Source organism: Macaca fascicularis, chromosome 7, assembly GCF_037993035.2.
Source record: "Macaca fascicularis isolate 582-1 chromosome 7, T2T-MFA8v1.1".
NCBI lineage: Eukaryota > Metazoa > Chordata > Mammalia > Primates > Cercopithecidae > Macaca > Macaca fascicularis.
Window position 1 is genome coordinate 34,988,933 of NC_088381.1, and position 25,595 is coordinate 35,014,527.

Here is a 25,595-nt window from a genome sequence, read left to right on the forward strand (position 1 = left end):
TTTATTCTCTTGTCTCCTACAAGGAGGCCAACATATGCCTGTAGGCATCCAACCAGGGAAAGAGGCAAGCACAGCCTGCTCCCCAAACAAGGCAGAGGCAGGGGTGCAAGGCCTTCTGGGAGAGTCCCAGTAGGCCATGTCTGTGTACCCCTTTGAGGCCGGTGTTCTGGAGAAAGGCCAAATAGGAGATCTATGTCTTCCTGGAGGTTTGGACTTTGCCCTGAAGATTCTCAGCACTGACCTTCTGGTCCATCCAATCTGTTTAAATGAAGGTGATCTCAGATAACCTCAACATAAAGAGTTACCCTGTCTGATATTCTGTCTCCTCATGATTTGTTACTGATCAGGGGCAGAAGAACCCTTCAAGGAGGAAGATGTTATAATAGCAACATCAATCCCTACTTCTACTACCACCAATGCCACCATGGCCACCTTTATTCATTGAGAACCTGCTATATACCAGGCACTGTGGGAGGTACTTTACACTTTTATCTCATTTACTTACAACCCCATGAGGAAACCATCTGTAAACTTGCCCAGAATTGCGGCTCATTAGTGGCAGAGCCAAGCTTTAGATCCCAGCCTGGTTCCAAAACTCACATTCTTCACCACTGGGCAACTTCTTCTCAGAATGATCCGCCACCCTGTGTTGATGCAAATTCCCAGGCCTCCCAGACCTACTGAATCAGGTGCTCTAGGAATGGCGCCCAGGAGTCTGCATCTCCAGCACATGAATACCTGAGAGCCACTGCTCACAAATGTGGAAAGTTAGGTAATATATCAGGCTGTGAGGATGAGTATTTCCTTAGCAGTGGTGTAAGGGCAGAACCCTGACTGGTGTGTTTTGCAGTCAGACTTTGATTTCCTCATTAGCAGAGAGTGTTAACCGGTAGCCTAGTTTGGCTCTTCGAGGTGCCTGATTCAGACACAGCACCCCACAGCTGGAGCACCCTAGCTGGTAGAGGCAGGGACTCAGCCAAGTAGGCTCCAAAGCTGCTACCTAAGCCCAGCAGATTTCTCCTGCCCAGAACAACCTGGCCAAATGGGAGAGGGGAGGCTGAAATCCTCACTCCAAAGAAGGACCTCGTTTTCTTGGCACAAAGGCACCGCGCCAAACCACACAGCTAAGGCAGTGTGCTACCTAAAGCAGGTGCACAGAATTCACAGAGAGGTACCAAATAGGCTGGCAAAGACTTGGTGGATAAGTACCAACAAATATCTGGAAAGAACTACGTTGGGTTGAGACATGAGAAGGAAGAGATTCGTAGGCAAGTTTGGAAAGGGAAACAACGCATCGAACACCAAGCCCTGGACTAGACATTTCAACTTTCATTCATCCTCACCACCACCCACACGAGACGGTCTTCCTATTTCCAACTTAGAAGAAGGAAGGTGAGGCTCCTACTGGTTAAGCAAGCTTCCCAAGGCCATACAGCTAATAAGTATTAAACAACCTAACACAGAGCCAACTGGCTCCAAAACCAGTGCCCCCTGCCGCCATTCCACTACCCTGCCTCTGCCATTGCTCCCTATGGCAACCTGGAAATTGCTGGGGTACCTGTCCGTGGTCTGAAGTGGGCCGGCAGCAGTCAACTGGGCCTCCAGATATGGGTAGTGAAGGGAGGGTACAGGTCCAAAAGAATATCTTAGGGGAAATAGTGCACATGCCCAGGAAAGTTTTATAGTCCCAGAACGTAGATGTATGGAGAAGTCGAATTCTGGTCCTGGTTTGCTTTTTCAGCCAGTTGTCTGAACCCTTGGCAGTCACTGAACCTTTCCTTATTTCTTCATGAGGAAATTAACATCTCCTAGGATAGGAACAGCTGTGCTGCAGATCTCAGGGTCAAGCAAGTCTCAAAGAAGATGAGAGACACCAAGGGCCTCAGGAAAGCTGAAGGGCTCAGGGTGCATGCTGCAGCCATGACCTCAGCCTCTGTGAGTCTAGAGGTGACCATACTGGCCACACTGAAGCTCATCTTCCCCCTGTATTTCATAGTCCTTCCCTCCCATCAGGTACAGCCTTTGATTAAAATTCCCAAGATTATCTGGGGAGCTGGCGGCACCACCCACCAATGGAGTTCATCTGGCTGCCTTTACACCGGTCACCTTATGGCTGGGTGAGCGCTTTCCTATTCTTTAGCCAACATAACACTTTCCAAACTGTGTGACAGTTTATGTACTTGCCTCTACCGTAAGACCATGAGCTTTTTGAAAGCGTGGTCTGTCTTATTCACTGTTAGGTGTCACAATGTTAAGCACAATCCCTGACACATAATAGGTGCTTAATAAATGTTTGGTGGAATGAATGAATGGATGGATGAATGAATAAAAGAATGAATGGGATCAGGGTGGGCCTTCAGTCTCTAAAAGCATACCCAAGAGCCAACCCTCTCAGTCCCAGGCCCCCACATGAGGAAGCCCTAGGGAGGTTCAGGGACAAGATCAGGCCCATTTCCTCATCAGGAAGCCCCCAAACCTCTGCCCCAAAGAGCACATCCAACATGCTTCAGCCCACACTCCCCACCCACAGTGTACTGCCTATAATCCCAGCTACTCGGGAGGCTGAGGCAGGAGAATCACTTGAACTCAGGAGGCAAAGGTTGCGGTGAGCCGAGACCACGCCATTGCACTCCAGCCTGAGCAACAAGAGCAAAACCCCATCTCCAAAAAAAAAAAAAAAAGAATAACCTTGGGCTGTTTGGCCAAGTTAATGCTTAATGCTTTCCTCATGATGCAAGTGTTTATCTTTGCCCAGATTCCAGCTCCAGGGAGGGGAACATTCCTGCAGAACAGCCAGGCGTTCTCAGGTCACCTCTGCTCTCGCTCTCACTTTTCTTTCTGCCTGATTAAGTCTGGCCTAAAAACACGTCTCAGGGGCACATATCTGTCACTCATAATAATCCTATAAGGTAGGTACTACTGTTAGTCTTATTACATAGTTAAGACACAGAGAGGTTAAGTAACTAGCCCAAGGTCACAAGCTAAGAAGGAGCAGAGCTGGGATTTAAGGCAGGCAATCTGGCTGCAGAGCTCAGCTGCCTCTTTTTTTTTTCCTAAGACATTGTTTGGCTCTGTCACCTCAGCTGGAGTGTAGTGGCACAATCACTGCTCACTGCAGCCTTGACCTCCCAGGCTCAGGTGATCCTCCCACCTCAACCTCTCAAGTAGCTGGGACTACAGGCACACACCACCATACCCGGCTAGAGCCCAGGCTCCTAACTGCTTCACAGCACTGTCTTGCTATGCACTAACAAGCCACGCTCAGGGCATGGGCCCATCTTGAGTCTCTTCCATCCATGGGTTCCGACTGGAAAGGAAGCAGCAATCTTCTCTTCTTTTCACACTGAGTATAAGGCACCCAGTTCATCTTCTGGCAGCTGACCTGGAGGAGGGAGTGTCCCTCGTTTTCCTTTTACAGGTACAATCACTGCCAATACTAAAGCAGTGCCTGTCCCCACCTGCCAGGGCACCCAGGATCCTTGTCTCCAGCACTAACTTCATGAGGTAGGTGGCTCTGGGCTGAGATAGGACGTCCATATTCCCAGATTCCTTGACTGTGATGTCAAAGGTCCTCTGCCCCCACCCCTCCTTCTATTCCTTGTAAGCGTCACTTGGCAATTGTGTAGTTATGGCTGATACAGGAATGAAGGAGAAGGTCAAATGAAGTCCAAAGCCAGGAGCTAGATAGTCATGATACATCAAATAAAGTTTTGGAACAAGAACACAATGGGATTAATTTGCCAATCAAAACAGCACTTGGCAACTTGACTATAAGCCACGATCTCTCATGGCAACAGCAGTTGAAGGGCCTGTGATTGTCCAGCTCCTGGGGAGCCTCCCTGGCCTAACTGTGTTCAGATGCCAGCATCACAGCCCCCTTAGCCGGGTAAGGATTCTCCTAGAGTTACCTCTGGAAGGGAAAGAAAAAAAGTCTAGTCTGAGAATGAGACCAGCAGACAGCAGCTCTGCCAGGTGTTTGAAAGGTGAAGGTCATGGGACTCTTTGTTTTTATTACCCTGGTCACCCCAATTGTTTGGAGGTATTTCCCATAGACAAGAGGATGCCCCAGTCCACGGTCTTCTGTGATTCAAGACCCAGTCCACTGTCTTCTCTGATTCAAGACCTGTTTACTCTTGTGCCGACCAGGGGCCTTACTTGGAGGCATCGGCCTTTATGAGGCATGGAATGTAAGCCCTCTGAGTTTTACAGAGACAGGAAGAGTCCTAGAACATGGCAGGGAAGAGGGTCGGAACCTCTGTCCTCCAGCACAGTAGAAAGATGCCGGCTTGAATGTCAGGAAAATCCAGTGTTTCTGCTTCAGCTGCTACCTAGATGCATGGTTTGGGGCATGTCAGCTGGCCTTTCTGGGTCCCAGCTTCTTCATCTGTGACATAATGAAGGCAGATTAGACCATCACTACCAATAAAAGGTTCCTGATCCTTAGGGAGCAGTGGTTGGAGTCAGAGAAGGGCATCACCCAGCTATTTTCCAACACATTGTAAAAGATGATATCGCACGGGACAACTGAATATTGACTTGGTTTGCTTCCCTGTGGAATTCTCTCCACTTGCTGTGGTAAAACCGATTCTCTCCAGAGAACTAGAAGTGTAGATGGGTGGGGTTATCTATATGCTTGTTTGATAAGTGAAGGAAAATGAATTGTTCCTCAATAAGTAAGGTTGTTTGAAATGCAGGTTGGGTGCAGTGATGCTGCATGATCTCCAGGCCCCTTGTGTTTCTAACCCTCTTGCTGGACAACTTTGCCTCCACAGGGTAGTCCCCAGGGAACCCTTGGCCATCCCCAGCTTGAAGGAACCAGGGAAGACCTTCGGGACCTGCCAAGTCTCCCTGACACCCTGCTCCACGAGGGCTAGCTCCCTCCCTGACCCGGTCTTTTGGTTCAAAGTCAGTCCTGAAGCTATCTCTGACAATTGACCCCAACCTTCAGAAAACTCAGAAACAGCCTATCCTCTCGGGCCTGCAAACCAGGAGCAGCCAGGCCCAGCCCTGACTTGTACAAGTAACTACCACAGAAGGCCTGCTGTGCGGCCTATGCTGCTCGTCCTGGATCCAGGACAATGTGGAGAAACCACATTATTGCTTAACTACAGTGCATTATTCCAACAATCATTTTAAATGTGTGCTTGAGTAACCATGATCATCAAGATGTAGGATATTTCCATCTCTCTTTAGAGATTCCCTTTTGCCCTTTCCTAGTTAATCCCCACCCCATTCCCTGGGCCCAGGAAATCACTGATCTGCTCTCAATCATAATAGTTTTGCTTTTCCAGAATGTCCTATAAATGGAATCACACAATTTGTAACCTTTTAAATCTAGCTTCCTTCACTTAGCTTTATGCATTTTAGATGTATCCACGTTCTTGCATGTGTCAGCACTTCATTCCTTTTTCCTGCTGAGTAGTATTCCATTGGATGGATATGCCACAATTTGTTTATCCATTTATCAGTTGATAGATGTTTGGGTTGTTTCAGGTTTGGGGTTATTATGAATAAAACTGCCATGAACATTTGAATTTTTATGTGGACATATGTTTCCATTTCTCTTGAGTAAACACTTAAGCTTGGAGTTTATTGGGTCCTATAGTAAGTGTATATTTGCCTTTAAAGAACTTGTCAAACTGTTTTCCAAAGTAAGTATTTTTTGTTCTCATCAGCAATCTATGAGGAGTTCTACCGGATTTTGTCAGTCTTTTTAATTTTAGCCATTCTAGAGGGAGAGAAGTGATATTCTGTTGTGTTTTAAATTTGCATTTTTCCCATGACTAATGATGTTAAGCACCTTTTCTTGTACATATGTGCCCTTTGTGTACCTTCTTTCAAGGATATCTGTTCAATTCTCTCACCCTACCTTGAACCTACACAGGGTGGAATGTGCCCATGACCTCGGAAGGACTTTAGGGAAGTAAGCCCCACTTTCCCCAGAGAGGATCCCAGCACAAATGGAAAGCCTTTCTGAACGGCATACTCTTTCATAAACAGATTTCTTAAAAGAAAAAAATCATTCTGATTCTAGCCAGAAGTGCAGTAGAATTTAAGAGAATTTAAGAGAAAAGTTTAGAAGAAAAAAACTTTTTGGCAAGAAAAAAGACTCTAGTTACTTTGTTCCCTGGGATCCACAAAAGAAGAAATTGTGACCTCAGGCTACAGTAGCATGGCGCCAAAATGGACTTAAAAAAAAAAAAAAAAAAAAAAAAAACAGAATAAATCAAACATGAAAATAGCTTTCCTTCCATCCCGTATCTCATTTTCTTATTTGACAACAAAAATGATAAAGAGCAACTGTAACGACAAAGAACAGGTAAAACAAGAATGCAAAAAATGGTGGGAAGATGGCAACCTCCAAAAGGTAATAAATTAATTTCGGCAGCCTTAGAACCTAAAGCTATTTGTAAAGAATAGCTAGAAAAGAAACCCACTTGAGACAAACTTAGGAATCTCTTCAGAGTTCAAAACAATATCTTAATAACCTGAAAAATTACCATGGCTTTACAAAGCACCTCATTCACTCCTTAGGAGTGATTTATACCTTGGGTAATTGAGGTTCAATATTATAGTGAAGTGATGCTAGGGTGTCATAAGAGGTGAAGTAAAATACAAAGATTAGTAACTATTGTGCACATTCAGAAATTGAGACACAGATTATTTTCAAGAAAATAAGTAAATGAGAGGGTAGAGTGTCCAGGTCAGGGCAAAATTCAAGATGGCGGGAGTGGGAGAAACATTCCTCACCATGGCCTTGGGCGGAATCTGCTTATCTCCAAACAAAGGTCAGCAACAGCTAGGAGCTGAATCCGAAAGGTCCAGCAGTGACTAAATTCCCACACGAATGTTTCCATCTTTCCATCATGCAAGAAATTCCGAGGTCACGGGCACATTCCACCCTGTGTAGGTTCAAGGTAGGGTAAGAGAATTGAACAGATATCCTTAAAAGAAGACACACAAAGGGCACATATGTACAAGAAAAGGTGCTTAACATCATTAGTCATGGGAAAAATGCAAATTTAAAACACAACAGAATATCACTTCTCTCCCTCTAGAATGGCTAAAATTAAAAAGACTGACAAAATCCGGTAGAACTCCTCATAGATTGCTGGTGAGAACAAAAAATACTTACTTTGGAAAACAGTTTGACAAGCTCTTTAAAGGCAAATATACACTTACTATAGGACCCAGTAAATAGGACCCAGTAAACTCCAAGCTTAAGTGTTTACTCAAGAGAAATGGAAACATATGTCCACATAAACATTCAAATGTTCATGGCAGTTTTATTTATTCGAGGTCATGGGCACATTCCACCAACATTGCCCAGCTACAAATCATTGGCCTGACCACAGCAGCCAGGGACAGAGCTGTGGCTACATTTATCACATAGGATTGTTCCATCCTGAGCGGAGTACATGGCCTAGAGGGTTTTCAGGGCAATCATGAAATTTTGGTCTTCCAGAGGACCCTTGCCAGGTCTGGGAATATTTTCAGCAGTGGATGTTTACAAAGCAAAAGCCCACACACACATTAGCAAATTAAATAATGCATGTTGTACGAAAAACCTTGTGAGGGGCATAGCAATATCGGAGGCTTATTTCTTATGCACTTGTGTGCCCAGCACCAGCCAATACATGGAAAGGGCTCAACAAACACTGAGCTGAGCAACAGCCTCTAGCTCAGGCATCATGGGCGGGAGGCAGATCCTGACTCCAATCAGGCCTCCTATGGTAGAATCCCTGGTTCTCTCCCATGGAAGGTGGCCCACCTCAGTTGCCTGCAGTCACCCATCTGTTGATGTCCTTACCCAAAAGAAAATGAAGTAATTTCTTCTTCTATGGAATATCAGGAGCCCTCAAACCTAGGAGTTGACTAGGAATAGAAAAATCACTTGCTGCAAGAAATAATATTAGAAATGTAATGGCTGGACCCAGCTTCTCCTTCTGACTAATTTTAAGGATTGTTTTGCTGATCTAGGAACTTACTGTCATACAGAGGACAACCCCAAGCCTCCCTAGTCCATCAACTCCTTTTCCTGGATACGGGGGCTGAATCCCTTGGTGGATTTGATCACTTACCTCAATTTAATATTCCCCCTTCTAAAACCACAGTATTATCCCCAGATTCTTATCATTGGCATGACTTTATCTCTTCTGAAGACATGAGAAAAGTTCCAATTTCAGAAGATATGCTTGGAGAATGTGCTGCTTCTAGCTCATCCAATATGGAACCAATTTCTTCACTCATAACTAAAGCATATCCTTTCCTCACAGCTTATCTTAGAGTTGCCAGGTTTAAATGAGTCAATACAAATAAGACTTTTGGAAAAGTGCCTGGCACAGAGAAAGCATTCAATATATATTAGCTTTTAAAAATGCTGAAGATCAATTTGAATATATATGTATATATAAAGAGATATAAATAGGATTATACGTAAGGAACTGATTCTACTTCTAGGAAACTATTCTAAGAAAATACTAATAGAGGCTGGGCACGGTGGCTCAAGCCTGTAATCCCAGCACTTTGGGAGGCCGAGACGGGTGGATCACGAGGTCAGGAGATCGAGACCATCCTGGCTAACACGGTGAAACCCCGTCTCTACTAAAAAATTAGCCGGGCGTGGTTGCGGGCGTCTGTAGTCCCAGCTACACCGGAGGCTGAGGCAGGAGAATGGCCTGAACCTGGGGGGGCGGAGCTTGCAGTGAACCAAGATTGCGCCACTGCACTCCAGCCTGGGCGACAGAGCGAGACTCCGTCTCAAAAAAAAGAAAAAAGAAAATACTAATAGATTCAGACAAATATTTATACATAAAGATTATCATCAGATACTTGTTTATAATAGGGCAAAGAAAACCTTGAAACGGCATAAGTTTTCAACAATAGTGGAATAAGCAAATACATTATGGCACTTTTTCCAAGTATGTTTTGAAGAATTTTGATGCTATGAGAAAATGATAATGGTAAGTGAAGAAGGATTTAAAACCATTTATGTAACATGATCTCAATAATACACACTGCAAATAAATATCTATGGAACAAATATCTCCGTAAGAAAAGATTATGAAGATATACTCCAAATGTTACTTGTGGTTTTTTTCTAAAAATAATATTCTTTATTTTTTCAGCATTTTTCAAATTATACTGAAATATATTTTCAGCATATATACAATGAGCATCCCTTAATTCTACAAAAAGCAAAATAAAATATGAAACAGTTAAAAGTCTATGGCAACACTATAATTTGAAGGGAAAAAAAAAGGCTAAGGACCTAGACTAGGCCACTGGGCAGAGAAAGAAGATAATTCTGAGGCTGAGTCCTCAGTATTTGGTGACCTAGTAGAGAGGCAAGAGAGGGCGTGAGCTCTAAGCTTTCTAGCTTGGGCACAGAGATGAATGATGATGTTATGAACCACAATAGGAAACATAGGAAGAAAGGAAGAAGAATGGGTTGGGAGGAAGGAAAATACATTTAGCTTGGCCTTGCTGAGTCTATAGTGCCCAAAGAGTACCCAGGCAAAGATGCCCGGTTAAAAGCTGGTGACGTGCAAAGCTAAAGCTGTGGGAAGAAACTGCAGTAAAGGTATGAGGATGGGCACAGCAGTGAGTCCTTGAAGACACGGGCTTCCCTTAGGATGCCCAAGTGTTCTAAGTGTTCTGGGATTAAGCAACAGACTCTGCTCTCATGGAGGCTCAGACCCTTGGGCTTCAGGGCTCTATTCCTTCCACCCCTCAGTGTGACTTGAAGTGGCCCCTGCCTCCCCCAGTCATAGGGACTGCTGCTCAATTATAGTGAAGAATCTCTCATAGGCTTGCTGTGACTTAAATGCTATTTGGTGCTGTGGCTACTGTTTCACTGAAGATTACAGGGCTCTCAGAGTTAACCACATAAAACTTGCTGCTATATATTTGGTAACCTCCTTTTTCCATAACACATAGGGAAACCATCTTGGGTTTCAGGACCAAGAAAGTGTGAGTACCTGGCCACCAGGAATGCTATAACTGACCCTGCTTCCCTCTTTGATACAGTCAACAGGAAGCTCAGAAAAAAATCTGTGGCCCATCTTCAGCAGCCTTATAATATCACATAGTGTACATGTTTGGGTGTTAATATTAACCTTTCTATCTTTATTGTGTTACTGCCCTTACTTTCTCTTTGTCCTAAGTTCTTCAACTATGAATTTTTGCCGACTACTTCAAGTTAAAAATGTTCTTCCATGTCATGCCCACCCATTGATTTTGTTTGTTTCTAACTCTTGAAGTTGCACAAAATAATTCTAGTCTACCTTCTCCACAACAGCCCTTCAACTCTCATGTCGTCCACCCAATCTTATTTGTATAGGAACCAGAGCCCCACTTTATTTAACAATTGCTTGTGGATATGAGCTCTTAAAGAATCTTTCATCCGTCTAGACCTGACTGATGCTTTATCTTCTCTTGACCTCTTCCCTAAAGCCCCTACTCAGGGCATTCCTCTGCTGCAACACAGCAACCACTTTTAATAGTTGGTTTTCATGCTTGCACCCCCTTCCCCCATGGGGCCGGGGACTCCTGAAAGACAGGAGCCACATGCTCTCTTTGCCTCCAACCAATACCTAGCCAGGGCCTGGGGCATAATACATGCTTAATAAGTGTCTGTTGAGGAAGTGAATAAATGAATGAGCACACACCTCTATACAGTCTGCACAACTTCCTCGCTCATACACACATTAAAGAGAGCTAAAGCCCCCAGGAAGGGAGAAAAGAGAGGGCCCTGTTCAGTCCAGTTATTTGCAGGGCTTTCCATGGGACAGCTCTTTTCCGTCGTGTCTCCTCAACAGCCTCGAAGCCTCAGCCACCTGGGCTGGAGCTTATCTCACAGCTAAATCCAGAGTAAATATACACAAGACAGAATTGGTCCTACGAGGACAACTGGGGTGAATTTCACTGATCAGAAATGCAAGATGCTAGATGCTCCAATTGGTACTTATTCTAACAACACTCTCTTCTCTAGGTGCTAACTACATGTCAGGCATTGTTCTGAGCTCTTTACAAATATCTTGTTTAATCCTCATAACAACCTCATAAGATAGGCACTATTTTTATCCCCATTTTATTTTCATATGATCCTCTTAACATTTGAGGCAGCTAAATCGAAGAAAAGTGTAGAGTATCCTAAAACGAAGAAAGGTGTAGTGTTTCAGTCTCTTAATAAAAGAAAATGAGCTATGTTAGGTCCAATGTATAAATGGCTGAAGATTGGGTGCCAGCCTTTGATCTGAGATCTGGATCTGGCAGGACACCTCACCGCTCACTAACATTTACTGAGTACCCACCATTGTGCCCAGTGCTACTGTCCATGAGTTCACTGACAGGCGAAGGAAGAACACACCTGGATAAATAAATCACCCAGCGGCAGGGCAAGTGCGTTAGGATCAGGGAGGCAGTACGGTGCTGAGAGCAAGAAGGAGTAATCATCTCTGACTAGATGAGAAGGCTTCCTGGAGGCTGTGACGTCTCAGTTCCATTTTAATGAATGGAGCAGCAGAGAAGAGCAGGAGGTGAAGTGCAAAGGTACTGGCATCCAAAAGGGCATTTGAGAACTGCTGGTAGCAGGAGAACGAAAAGAGAGGAGGAGGTGGGGGATGAGGGATCATCATTCAGGTGGTGGCCTTGGCTGCAATACCATGAAGCTGAAAGTCACTAACAGGTATAGTCATTTCTGTTCTAGACTATTTGAGCCGCTGTGTACAGGAGGACGGAGAGACCAAACAGAGAGAGACCAGTTAGGAGGCTGCCGCAATAAACCAAGCAAGATACAGTGTGCACGGGAACTAAGGCACAGGATTCTAGGGATATTTAGGAAGCCTGAAGCTTTGGACTGATGGAGAGGCTGGCATAGCAGTGCAAGGTGACACCCCGGCTTCTGACTTAGACAATCAGGAGGGCACCCAGTGAAACCAGGAGGCTAGGTTGGAAGCAGGCTTCCAGGAGTGAGGACAAGCTGAGACCCTCTATAAGCTCAGAAAAGCCAAACAGGGAGGCAGAAATTTTCTTCATTATCTCAGAAAACTTATTCAAATTCCTGTTCACATCTCCTTTTAATAAAATATGATGCATTTCATTCTGTCATCATAGTGAAAAATCATTGCCCTTTGCTGAGAATTAATAACCTTTTGAGTTAATACCCTTCGGGTAGGAAAATTGGTTTCATTAACACCTCCCCTTGCACTTTGTAGGTTCATCATCTCTTGGTCCTGCTGTCCCCTGAAACCAAAAGCCCAAGACATATTATTCGAGAAGCCTGAATGATTTTATGCTCAGAAAGAATGATCAGGGTCCTTAGTAATTGGGCTGAATTGAGTTCACTGACCAAAAAGGTCAGAATGGCCTTCTGTCTGCTCCTCAGCCACAGAGGAGCCCACCTTCTACCAGAAGGAAGGGATGAGAGCTTCCTCTCCCAGCTCTTGGCCTGATTCCTAATCTTGGCAGAAAAGATGCGCTCATCTTGACATGCCACGCCATGGAAACGCGCCACCTCCTCAGGCTCTACCAGGCCTCTTCATAGAGGTGTCCTTCTCTGGTCCACCACAGAGACAGGACAGTTGTCAGGGTGCCTAGCAGAGTTGGATGGCCACCCACCCCCACTCCAAAGTGGCTCATGGTCATGGTGAGGATCCCCCAGAAGAGAGGCTGGAAGGCCCTTCAGTCAAACAACAGAAGGTGAGATCTTAAAAACAATCTTCCTCTCCTTTTCCACCTCCCACGGCCTTGGAAAGTCTCCGAATGGATATTCCTCTACTCTTTTCTGCTGCAAACTCTTTAGCAGCAGCCTGGCATCTGGAGCGTGAAGCCCCGACTCTTCAGCATCCCAGGACCCTCCTTGCTCTGGCCTGCCTGGCCTTGTCTCCTGCCTCTTTATGCATGCAAGATTGCGTGCCTCTGAGCCTTGATTCGTGTTGCTCCCTCAGCCACCCCCGACCCCTGCAACAAAACACACACATACACTCAATCATCTTTCGACATCACATTCCCTCAAAATTCCTCCCTGAATGCCACACCCTCCCTCAAGCAGCTTCCACTACTCCCTCTGCGATTCCCCCAACCCCACCCCACCCTCACCCCTGTACCTTGTCCCTGCAAGGCTTACCTGATATAATGTGTCTGCACGTGAGGATAAGTTGAGCCACAGGAGCTAATACATAGTGTCACCCAACTAAGATGCTCTATTCACTGTCTCCCTAGGTAGGGATGTAGGGGTGAAATTGGAGACCGCAATACCTAGGTTCAAATCCCATCTCTATCAGTTTTTGGCAGTGTGATTTGGGGTGAGGTGCTTATCCACCGAGCCTCCAAAACTGCCTTGCCTATATTCCTCATGACCTAGAGGGTGACTCTAGTGCCTGATTGGCTGGTCACTGGGATGCAGGATAGAGGATCCGGTGATCTCAATCTCCTCCTAGGAGTCCTAGGGTCCTCCTAGGCCACCCTCCATCACTTGGCCATTCCACTGGAAACAGCCTTTGGGGCTCCCCAAAGTTGTGGCTCATTCTGATCTCCAGCATCTCCCAGTAACCTCTTTGGCTTGTGCTTGTAGAAGCAGCCTTTGAGAAGACGGAGGGCTGCAGGTGGAGCAGATGCCAGGCTAAGCACCATCCCCAATCTTATATTCCAGAGCCATTTGGAAGAAGAGCTCAAGCTGTTGAAACAAACAAAACGCTGCATGAGACGAAGACCAGATTCCTGCTCTTTGGAGAAACCAATCAGGGCTGTCAGATTCGAATCAATCATCTGGACACGTTACAGGAGTGCGGCTTCAACTCCTCCCGGCCTCTGGTGATGATAATCCACGGGTGGTCGGTAGGAAATGCTGACGTGCCTTTTTTCTCTCCGATTTCACATTTTCTTTTTTTCTTTCTAGTGCATTCAATGTTCATAAAAAGATAGGGAGCTGGTGATAACAACTCCATGCATAATGTTTATAAAGCATGTTCTAATTTTCCAGGTGCTTCCCCACGCATTAGCTCATTGATTATCTCAATTCCATGAGTAAGCAGGGTGAGAAAATATAATTATCTCCATGTTTCAGATAGAATGTGGCTCAAAGAGGTCACACAGCCCATTGGGGCCCACAAAGGATTGCAGCCCATGCAGGGGGAAGCCTCCTTCTTGAATCTGCATGTTACACGGGGGGACATAGGAAGCCAGAAGAATGGACTCCCAGTGAAATTTTGTATCAGCAAGGTTTAAGTTCAGCTGCAAATAACAGAGACTCAAATTAGCAGTGGTTCAAAGAAAACAGACATTTGTTTTCATTTCACAAAATATTCCAAAGATAAATGTAACCCAAAAACCAGCTAGATGGCTTTGGTCAATGAAGTCCTCCAGGCCCCAGCTCCTTCCAGCTCAGTGTTCTGCCATCTTGGGGTGTGACCCTCATCCTCATAGTCCAAGATGGCAGCTAGAGCACTAGCCATCACATCTTTATTCCAGGAAGCACAATGTAGTAAAAGATGTATGCCAAGGGGTCAAAAGCAAGGTTTTTACAAGAGCTTTAGTGAGATATAATTTACAAAGCACACCATTTATCCATTTAAAGTGTACACAATTCAATGGCTTTTGGTATAAAAGAGTGTTTTTTAGGTGTCCCAGAGCCTCTGTGAAATTCTCCCAGTTACATCCATTGACCGTATCTAAGTGGAAAGGTGGCTGAAAAGTATAGGCTCTTAAAGAAAGTGTAGCCTTTTGGTGATGCTAAAAATTCTATTACTATGGAAGAAGGAGAGAAAGGATATTGTTGGCAATAGGTGAAGTCAAACCGTCTGAGGACTTGTTGCCAAGAGGAAATCCTGCTTCCCCAGTGTCTAGCCCACCCATGATTTCAAGCATAGTTCACAATTTGAACCCTCCAGAGATTTTGGTGTCTGTTTCATGACTTAGAAACCTTTCCCCGCCATCTAGTTGAAAAGTACTCGAAACCCCCATCTATCCTACCCTGGAAGGCAAAATGAACCCTTCCATCACCTGCCTCCCCTCACCTCTCCCTGCCTCCCACATGACGTTCCAGCAACTTCCAACTGCTTGTATTAATAGCTTCCTCCACACCCCATGCGCCTGCCTTCTCTCTTCTTGGTCTTGGCTCAGTCTGTGCCCTCTGCCTAGAGCATTCTTTCTCCTCCTCTTTTCCTGTAAGACACAGTCCCAAACAGGTCCTCCTGCAAGCCATTGCTGCCTTCATCCCAGCACTCCCGCAGGGGCATTCAGTGTCAGTGGGTCTTCCAGTGCGGCCCTGAGCACTCTCCAGCACTGCTCTGCAGCTCGGCTTTCTAATTATCTGTGTTTCTCTGCTCTGCTAGCTGTAAGCTTCTTCCTGGGAAGGATTCTGTCCTAGTCTCATCTCATTGACTACTGTGGGTCAGTATCCATTATGTAATCAGTGCTCCAGAATGTTTGTTAACTGAATTAAAGATCAAATGAATGAGTCTTGTTTATAAAGGCAACATGAAGACCACAGGAGCCTCTTACCAGGATCCTTTTACCAACATGCACTCTTCCTTATCAAAATTCTGTCCAACCTACTATATGTCTCCTCCTCCTATTACTACTGATATTAATAACAACAACAACTGCAGTAACGAACATTTGCTGAGTCCTTACTATGCTCCAGACACTGCTCTAAGTGCTTTAGATCTATTAATGCATTTCTCCTTCATAACAATCCTGGAAGGAGAGCATTATTAACTCCATTTTCCAGGTGAGGAAACTGAGTCACAGAGAAGTTAAATAACTTGCCCAAGGTTACTCAGCTAGTAACTGGGAGAGCCTAGATTTGAACCCAAGATGCTCCATGCACATAGAAGGCACTTGGTAAACATCTAGTAAAGGAATGTGTCTTACCCTGGAATGGCGTGACAGGCCCTCAGTGGAGCTCTCCAGCTTCACCCCCTATTGTCAAGCCTTCACCTCCTATTGTCTATCCTTCACCTCACCAACTTTTCTCCCCTCCCCTGACAAACCACACTGCCCTTTCACAATTCTGTGCCTCTGCACGCACTGTTCCTTCTGCCCGGAATGCCCTAGACCTCACCACTACCACATTCACCTGCCCACCAGTATTCTTTTTGTTTCTTTGTTTTGTTTTGTTGAGATAGGGTCTCACTCTATCGCCCAGGCTGGAGGGCAGTGTGATCTCAGCTCACTGTAGACTCAACCTCCTAGGCTCAAGCCATCCTCCCACCTCAGACTCTGGAGTAGCTGGGACTAAAGTCATGCACCATCATGCCTGGCTAACTTTTGTATTTTTTGTAGAGATGGGTTTCACCATGTTCCCCAGGCTGGTCTCAAGCTCCTAGGCTCAAGCAATCCCCCTGCCTTGGCCTCCCAAAGTGCTAGGATTACAAGCATGAGGCACCTCGCCTAGCCCCCACCCATATTCTTCTTACTGGACTCCTATGGATCCTTTAAGACCCAGCACAAGCGTCTTTGCTCTGTGAAACCATTAGGAGTGCCCTGCAAATTGGTTCTCAAACAAGGCACACACACAGAACAATTATCTGTAAACATTTTTTAGTTCCTACTGTGTCAGACTTACAGTGCCTATCCCGCTAAGTCCAGCATCATGTAGTCTGCAGGGCAGAACCAGCACTGTGGGTTTAGGGGTGAGGTGGGGCAGCCTCACGCACGAGGAAGCATACAAATGGCCCGAAGGGACAGGTCAGCTTCCAGGACCTGATTTACACATATTTCTCCACTGTTTCAAGGTTTAGAAAGTCCCAAAGTAGAAAAGCATTAAGATAATCATTTACGGAGGGGGGAATGTTGGGAAAAATCTGGAGACATTTTTGGTTTTCAAAACCTGGAACAGTGGGTGGGTGTTGCTGGCATCCAGTTAGTGAAGGCCAGGAATGATGCTAAACATCGTACAATGCACAGGACAGCCCCCACAACAAGGAATTCTCTGGCCCAAAATGTCAACTATGCATGGCTGAGAAACCTCGTAGCAAGCCCTTCCTCTTGTGGGGAAGGAGCCAGCATTATCCAAGAGCTGGAGAAGGAAGAAGGGTGAGCGGGGAGAAAGGAAACGAGTGTGACCCTCCCTCTGTGCCCTCCTCAGGTGGACGGCTTACTAGAAAACTGGATCTGGCAGATGGTGGCCGCGCTGAAGTCTCAGCCGGCCCAGCCAGTGAACGTGGGGCTAGTGGACTGGATCACCCTGGCCCACCACCACTACACCATCGCTGTCCGCAATACCCGCCTCGTGGGCAAGGAGGTCGCGGCTCTTCTCCGGTGGCTGGAGGTACCAACCTGCCCCATCCTTCCTTCACCTGCCTTCCCTCCTTTCCCTTCCTCTGTGAGTGAATGAATTAAGCTGGTCTCCAACAGCAGTCCAAGCAGGAGAAGCACTAATGCTCAGCTCACGGGAATGAGAAGGCACGGGACTGACGCCAGACCCCAGGTCTCTCTCAGATGCCTCCCTTGAACCCCTATTTCGCAGAACCATCTTCTCCCCTCTCCTCATCCACTATTCCTCTTATGCTCACCCCCTTGGATATGCTAAGGGATACAAACACACCCTGTAAGCTATCAGGCCCCCATACAAATGAGTGGGATCACTTCTGTAGGGCATTAGTGTCCAGTGGAAGACAGGCAGGCAGGAGGCCGCAGCTACCAGGCAAGGTTACAGGTACCTGAGTCCCTGGAGAGTCAGCCAGGTGACAGACTAGTTTCAGTTTGGAGTGTGAATAAGGCACCTCATTTCCGAGCAGCCACGAAGAACAGGGTGGGTGCCACAACACACTGGACCGCAAAAGGCTTTCATCTAGGCAGCTCTTCTCCTGCCCCCATCCCGCTGCTGTCTTCCAGGAATCTGTTCAATTCTCTCGAAGCCATGTTCACCTAATTGGGTACAGCCTGGGTGCACACGTGTCAGGATTTGCCGGCAGTTCCATCGGTGGAACGCGCAAGATTGGGAGAATCACAGGTAACCATGCCTAATAACTCACACACTGATTCCACTGCATGGGGGCGTCCAACAAGGACCTGCTTTTCCAACAGGCGCATCATTAAAACACCCCAACTCTTACTGCAAGGGATCAGAGCTCACGAGAGGACTTGTAACATTCTCTCAAACATGACCAATGTCATGGATTGCTGTGCCAGAGAATTCAGAGCAAATTACAGCCTCGATTCCTATTGCCTGTCCTCAAATGAATGCCTCATGTAGGTGTGCCAAATGGGACTAAAACATGGACTTTTCTAGCAAGAGTCTTATTTTTTAATCTATAATTTACAAAGTCCAATTTGGGCGAGTTAAGGAGTGAAGAATTACAGCCTTAATTTGCTGTCATTCATCAGCCACTTTAGTGCCTCCGGTTCCACATTTGTGAAACGTGTGTGTTTTATTCTGGGACCCATTTGGGTTGAGGGAGGGAGCTCTGCATCAAAAACTTCACCCCAAACTTCATACCCACTCAGAAATGGCCCAAGATATCCAATAAGGTCTGCACATGTGCAAGGAAGGCCTTCCTCCCAGACTTCCGTGACACCAGCCCCACTCTTCACACTGACAGGGATTGAGATCCAAAACCACACACCTGGTCAAACTGTTCCCCAGTCCAAGTCTGAGGCCCACTGTTACCACAAGTATAAAAACCCAGGAGGCACAGGCAAGGCCCTTCTCAGTGTGGAAGCCCCAGAGCGCCCCAGCCTCTCATCCTGCTGATCCCTTCCCATAGCTCTAGGCTTCAGCGACACAAGTTTTTTCTCCACTTCACGAACACACCATGGCCTGTTGTGCCTCTGGGCCTTTGCATGCACTGCTTGCTTTGCCCACCACCCACCCACCCAAACTCATACTCATCCTTCAAGACCCAGCAGGCTCAAACAATATTTCACAGGCCAAAACAAAGAGCGTTTTAGATGAATAACAGAGTTGTTGCAATTTTATATTTTATCAAGTGAGGACTGTTTTTTTTGTTTTGTTTTGTTTTGTTTTGTTTTTGAGATAGAGTTTCGCTCTTGTTGACCAGGCTGGAATGCAGTGGCGCGATCTTGGCTCACTGCAACCTCTGTCTCCCGGGTTCAAGCGATTCTCCTGCCTTAATCTCCCAAGTAGCTAAGCCATACCTGGCTAAATTTTTTGTATTTTTAGTAGAGATGGGGTTTCACCATGTTGGTCACGCTGGTCTCGAACTCCTGACCTCAGGTGATCCACCATCTCAGCCTCCCAAAGTGCTAGGATTTCAGGTGTGAGCCACCACAGCCGGCCATGAGGACGTGTTTACAAACAGCTACTATCTACCATCACCATTTCTTTATAAAAGAATTTCTTTTAACACGAGAAAGAATGGGGATAATGACAGACATTAAAACGGAATACTTTTGTGATGATGAGAGCTCATTTCCTCATGCTTTTTTGTTCATCTTGCTGGTGACTGGGGAAGCCTGGTCACAGACGGGCGTGTGGCCCCTATGGATTTAACCCACAGTAGCCTGGGGAGAGCAGCCCTCCCACCGAAGAAGCAGGGCCAGAGGGCAGAGTCCACACCCAGCGAGGCAGCCTCAGGCCCAGAGGCCCAGAACCCTCTCCATCCAACTGGTGCTGTGGGTCACATTAGGCGTATCAGCAAGTCCCACCCACCTCAGAGACAGCAGGAAGGCTCAACACCCTCTTGCCATCTTGTCATCAGCCTGATGAAGAAAGGAATAGAAATCATATCAGGACATTTTTCTTTTTCTCTTTTTTTTTTTTTTTTTTTAAGACAGAGTCTGATTCTGTCTGATTCTGTTGCCCAGGCTACAGTGCAGTGGCATGATCTTGACTCACTGCAGCCTCCACCTCCCGGGTTCAAGAGATTCTCCTACCTCAGCTTCCCAAGTAGCTGGGACTACAGATGCCCACCACCACGCCCGGCTAATTTTTGTATTTTTAGTAGAAACGGGGTTTTGCTATGTTGGCCAGATTGGTCTCCAACTCCTGACCTCAGGTGATCTGCCAGACTCAGCCTTGTGCTGGGATTACCAGGCATGAGCCACCGCGCCCGGCCAAGGACATTTTTCATTTGTCACTGTGGGTAGAGCTGGAGAACGGGTGATCTCATAGCCTACTCTCAATTCCTTTGCCCCCGAGTAGGGAAGGAAGCCAAGGCTAGGGTGGGACACCAGAGGGTCCTCCAGAGAAGGCAGAGGAAGAAAGACAGGCAAAAACTTTGAGTGCATAAATACTCCCCAACCACAGTCAGCCAGGAGCTGCCACCTTACTTCATGCACAGACATCTGTCATTTGAGGCCCAGAGCTTGAGCTACCCTACTTGCACACAACATTTTCACCCCATACAGTGGTGTCCCGTGGCTGTTCTGGACGTTCTAATGAAATGACACTATAGGAGAAAAATCAGCTTGTTTAGGGAAATTATTGATGACATACAGGCAAATAAATTTCATTCTTTGATAGGTAGATTGGAACTGCTTATAATGAGCATATTGGCTTTTTTTGTATGCAAACAGATGGTCTTGAAAGTAGCTTGAGAGGTACTCAAAATCGATTTGCTTAAGTAAATCAAGCATTCCCAGCCGGGCGCGGTGGCTCAAGCCTGTAATCCCAGCACTTTGGGAGGCCGAGACGGGTGGATCACTAGGTCAGGAGATCGAGACCAGCCTGGCTAATACGGTGAAACCCCGTCTCTACTAAAAAATACAAAAAACTAGCCGGGTGAGGTGGCGGGCGCCTGTAGTCCCAGCTACTCGGGAGGCTGAGGCAGGAGAATGGCGTAGACCCGGGAGGCGGAGCTTGCAGTGAGCTGAGATGCGGCCACTGCACTCCAGCCTGGGCAACAGAGCGACACTCCATCTCAAAAAAAAAAAAAACAAAAAACAACAACAACAAAAAAAAATCAAGCATTCCCTCATAACCTTATTCCTTTTTTTTCTTTTTGAGATAGGATCTCCCTCTGTTGCCGAGACTGGGTCACTGTGGTGTAATCACGGTTCACTGCAATCTCAAACTCCTGAGCTCAAGCAATCCTCCTGCCACAGCCTCCTGAGTAGCTGAAATGACAGGCACATGCCACCACACCCACCTAATTTTTGTATTCTTTTTTTTTAGAGATGAGGTTTCACGATGTTGTCCAGGCCTCCTGGCCTCAGGCATCATAACCTTGTGTCTACCACTGGATAGTTTCTGCAAACCTCTTTCCCCCACTAGCTAATGCCCAGCCTGTGTGTCATTGTTGGCACCATGAATTACTGTGGTTTTACTGAGAAAAGGTTATGGCAAGGTTGTCCAGAGAAGGATTATGCCCGAGGTGTTTCTTCTTCCTGCTAGTTCATTAATGTATAATAATATCCAAAAGCTAAAGAGCACATTTCTCTTCTCCTCTCCTTGCTCCCATCTAACCCTTACCCCTGCTTTCCAATTAGGGTTGGATGCCGCGGGACCTTTGTTTGAGGGAAGCTCCCCCAGCAATCGTCTTTCTCCAGATGACGCCAATTTTGTGGATGCCATTCATACCTTTACCCGGGAGCACATGGGCCTGAGCGTGGGCATCAAACAGCCCATAGGGCACTATGACTTCTATCCCAACGGGGGCTCCTTCCAGCCTGGCTGCCACTTCCTAGAGCTCTACAGACATATTGCCAAGCACGGGCTCAATGGTGAGAACGAAGTCATGGGCCGGGAGCACCGGCCTACATTTCAATGGGGCCTCTGGAATTCAGCAGAATCTACCAACATGTGGGACTCAGGGAAGAATTCAGCAAGGATAGGGTCCAGGGTGTATGGCCACCAAGCCCACCTAGAGAGAAAGAATATGGGAGTCGGCAAGGGTGCCCATCCCCCAGCAGGCCACTCCTGGCAACAGGCCAAGGCCACGCCCTAAGGATGAGCGGAGGGCACCAACAAGAACCTCCACTTCTCATCCCGGCCCTATGTGCCCAGGCAAAGCCTCTCCCGGGATACCAGCTCTTCCGAGAGTTGAGTCCAGACGCCTGTGGTTATTCTTCCTTCTCCGGACGTTTCCTCATTCCAGGGACTGCCTCTATTCTGAACCACATGAAAATCCACTTAATAGGCTGTGGCTTCTTGATGAAGGTCTCACTCTTCATCCCACCCCATCAGTTTAATTGGGGAAATTTCTCAGATTCTCCCGATGGGAAATTCAGCTTCAAATACGTCCTTGTTACGCCCTTTACCTCAGGGCAGACACAGAATGTGCTGTTATCTGGGTTGTGATCCCACTTCTCTCTCAAGTCCTAAAACCGAAATATTACCATGCACATTGACAATATGCACAGGATTAAAGAACAAAAATGTCAGCAGAAGCAGCACATTCCAGGGGCATTCGAAATTTCTTGCTATTATAAAATATCATCCTGATTAAGACATGCCAATCACTCCAAGCCAACTAGAGCCCTCCACCCCCACAAGCCACCTCACCCTGATCATGCGACACTCAGCTGAGAACACACTCTCTTGTGATGACACCACCCTCACCTCTCCAATATCAGAATGACCTTCACACTCCACATCATCTCATTTTGGCTGGACTCCCAGCCTTCCACCGCACAGGCCTGAGAGAGCCTTCCGGGAACTTGCCCTTATCATTGCTTACATCCCTCCCACCTCCCCCACCCCATCACCTCCCCTCCAGCCACCAGCAGTTCCCAGCTGACTATCCAGCCCTCATCCCAAACTTCATCCCCACAAAGCTCGGTGCAGACCACCAGAATGGTGTATGGGCTTTATTTGCCTGGTAAACACATTCCTGACCAATCATTACCATTGCTCTTTTGTGCTAAACTTCAAAGTGATGGAACCAAATGTAGGTATTCAGCTTGCCCAAGCTTGGGGTGGTTTTCCTCAGTTGTCTTCACCTCTGTGTTTGAAAGGGTTCCTGGGGTAGTTCTCCCAGCCACAGCTGCACAGGGGCTCACTGGATAACTGCGGTTTCACCCTCACCATCTCCTGGGTGGATGAGCTTGAGTGAGTTAGTGGATGTCTTGGAAGCTGAGTTTTCTCCTTGATAACAGCTGCCTCGAGGAGCTGCGGTGAAGATGCAGGCAGTGGAGGAGCAGAGGGCACGCGGCATACACAGTCTCCTAGTAGGTGCCCCAGGAATGCAGCTGCTAGCGTCCACGGACTGCGATAACTAATCTTGGCATTTAACCTCCAGACACCTGGGGAAATAGCTTTTGGCAAAGTCACCTGTGCTGTCCCTTTACAGCAAATGTTTCACATATCTTGTGGTGGTTCCTCAACATCCCTTGAGAATTATTTACTACAGATTAGATTAAAGTTTGGAGAGTCAAAAAAAAAAAAAGGGTCAAATTCTTGGTAGATCAACCTCATAAGCTTGTTTTGGAGGTGAGGCCTGTCCAGACCTGGTTACTGGGCAGTGTCCTTCCAAATCCAGTTCTTGTGCTGGTTTCACAGGCCCGTTACCTACGGGATGCAATGGCTGCTTTGGGACACAAGGTAGACATTGTCGGGAGGCCTCAGCATTCTCCAGACCATCAGAGTGCCACGAGATTGTCTCATGTATCTGGTTATATTAAGAGAAAAGGTGTCCCACGCAAGCCTGTTCCAGAAAACCCACCCTCCAGGCATCAGCACCTGGGCATTTTAAATTATCTCATTTAAGATAGAAATATTTCTTTTTTTTTTTTTTTTTTTTTTTTGAGACGGAGTCTCGCTCTGCCGCCCAGGCTGCAGTGCAGTGGCCGGATCTCAGCTCACTGCAAGCTCCGCCTCCCGGGTTCACGCCATTCTCCTGCCTCAGCCTCCCGAGTAGCTGGGACTACAGGCGCCCACAACCGCGCCCGGCTAATTTTTTTGTATTTTTAGTAGAGACGGGGTTTCACCGTGGTCTCGATCTCCTGACCTTGTGATCCGCCCGCCTCGGCCTCCCAAAGTGCTGGGATTACAGGCGTGAGCCACCGCGCCCGGCTCGAAATATTTCTATAATAAATTACACTAACCTGCGCTCTTAATGAATTTGATCTTTCCTTAGTGACTTGGGTGCCTATTAAAACGCCCACTGTAACACGCTGTCATAGAGGAGTGCTCTCAGGATCCCGGCAGTGCCTGGGATTTTGCCTGACACTACATGACTCAGAGAGTCTGCTTTCCTTAGTTTCGGTCAGTTGCCACATCCCGCTGTTATTAGGGAGTCTGCCTTGACAAGCCCACCCCTGCCTGTTCTGAGTGCTCCTTCTAACCTCCTGTGGGCTGAGAACCAAGGTGAGCCTCTGAGTTGAGGCTGCTTTGGGTTAAGGTGATAACATCCTTCTTGCCCTGTGTTCCAGCCATCACCCAGACCATAAAATGCTCCCACGAGCGATCTGTGCACCTTTTCATCGACTCCTTGCTGCATGCCGGCACGCAGAGCGTGGCCTACCTGTGCAGCGACATGGACAGCTTCAGCCAGGGCCTGTGCCTGAGCTGCAAGAAGGGCCGCTGCAACACGCTGGGCTACCACGTCCGCCAGGAGCCCCGGAGCAAGAGCAAGAAGCTCTTCCTCGTGACGCGAGCCCAGTCCCCCTTCAAAGGTGAGTGTGGAGCCGGGGAGCCTTCAGAAGGGCAGGATGCAGTCCCCTGTCCACAGGGCTCAGAAGTTCCCTTGGTTCTTTTCCTGGAGGTGCTTCAGTGTTTCCGAAACTGTGCAGGCTCCAGACAGCGACGTTGACACAGCCTTTCTCCTGTCCCAAGAGTGTGGCCACCTTGCTGCCAAGGGCTAAGAGGAGAAACCTTGATAATTTCTGAAACGACCCTTGGGTTGGCCTCTCTATCCATTTTCATGCTCCCCTAGAATGTTAGATCTGCACGGCCACGCGCAGTTTACCTGGGCCACCCAGATCTCACTGTACAGGGACTTGAGGCGCCTCCAAACACAGCCTAGAACCCAGTTCTTTCATCTCTATTCAGGGCCCCTGTGAAAAAAACTGGATTCTAGACTGCATTTCATTCCTTCTAAGATTTGAATCAGTTGATCTGATAGGATACGATATTCACCCTGCGGCACTCCCAAGACAAGATTCAGCTTCCAGTGTTTCCCAGCCAGGTTTTTAACCTCAGGGCAGAAAGTGGGCCGGGCAGCTCTCTGGGTTGAATGGAAGATTGTAGAAAGCGTTGTGGCCACATCTTAGGCTGAGGCCAGCAGAGAACTGCTCCATTGAAACCTAAATCCTCCTGGAGGGAACAAGCCGACATCTGTTGCCATTAACATTTCTGCCTAATCCTTCAAACAGCTCGGGAGTGATTTAGCATCTTACTGTTTCATCGCACAGCCTCTCCAGCGCTGGGAGAGGCAATCTGATGTGCTGTTTGACTATTACCACGCAGATATTTGTATCTGGAGAATGTGAACGGGCTGTCGCCACCGCTTTGCTTTCAGAGAGCATTTTACACAAAACATTTGATGCAGCCATCGACTCCTTGTGGTTCTCACAACAGCCAGGCGAGGATGGCAGAGCTGGTTATTATCCCATTCTAAAGAGGAGGAAAGCAAAAGTCGCGTGGGGCACCCACAGCTGTGTGGCTGTAAGGAGACCTGGAACAGGGCCGCCTGACTCTCAGGAGTGAGTTCAAACTCCCAGGCAGCTTAGTTTTGAGGCACAGGATT

The 25,595-nt window shown here is 47.1% G+C and overlaps 1 protein-coding gene across 3 annotated transcripts in view; it reads left to right on the forward strand.

Moving 5' to 3' along the window:
• Nucleotides 1–25,595, forward strand: part of LIPC (lipase C, hepatic type) — a 177,068-nt gene that overhangs the window by 131,658 nt on the left and 19,815 nt on the right. For 2 of the 3 annotated variants that reach the window (XM_065547968.2, XM_005559650.5), the window contains exons 3-7: nt 13,655–13,839; nt 17,093–17,275; nt 17,842–17,959; nt 21,397–21,630; nt 24,280–24,522. In XM_065547968.2, the coding sequence (XP_065404040.1) occupies nt 13,655–13,839; nt 17,093–17,275; nt 17,842–17,959; nt 21,397–21,630; nt 24,280–24,522 (963 nt within the window). Of the gene's footprint in view, nt 1–12,218; nt 12,703–13,654; nt 13,840–17,092; nt 17,276–17,841; nt 17,960–21,396; nt 21,631–24,279; nt 24,523–25,595 lie in introns of all 3 variants that reach the window. The other variant, XM_073995890.1, reaches the window with a different exon arrangement.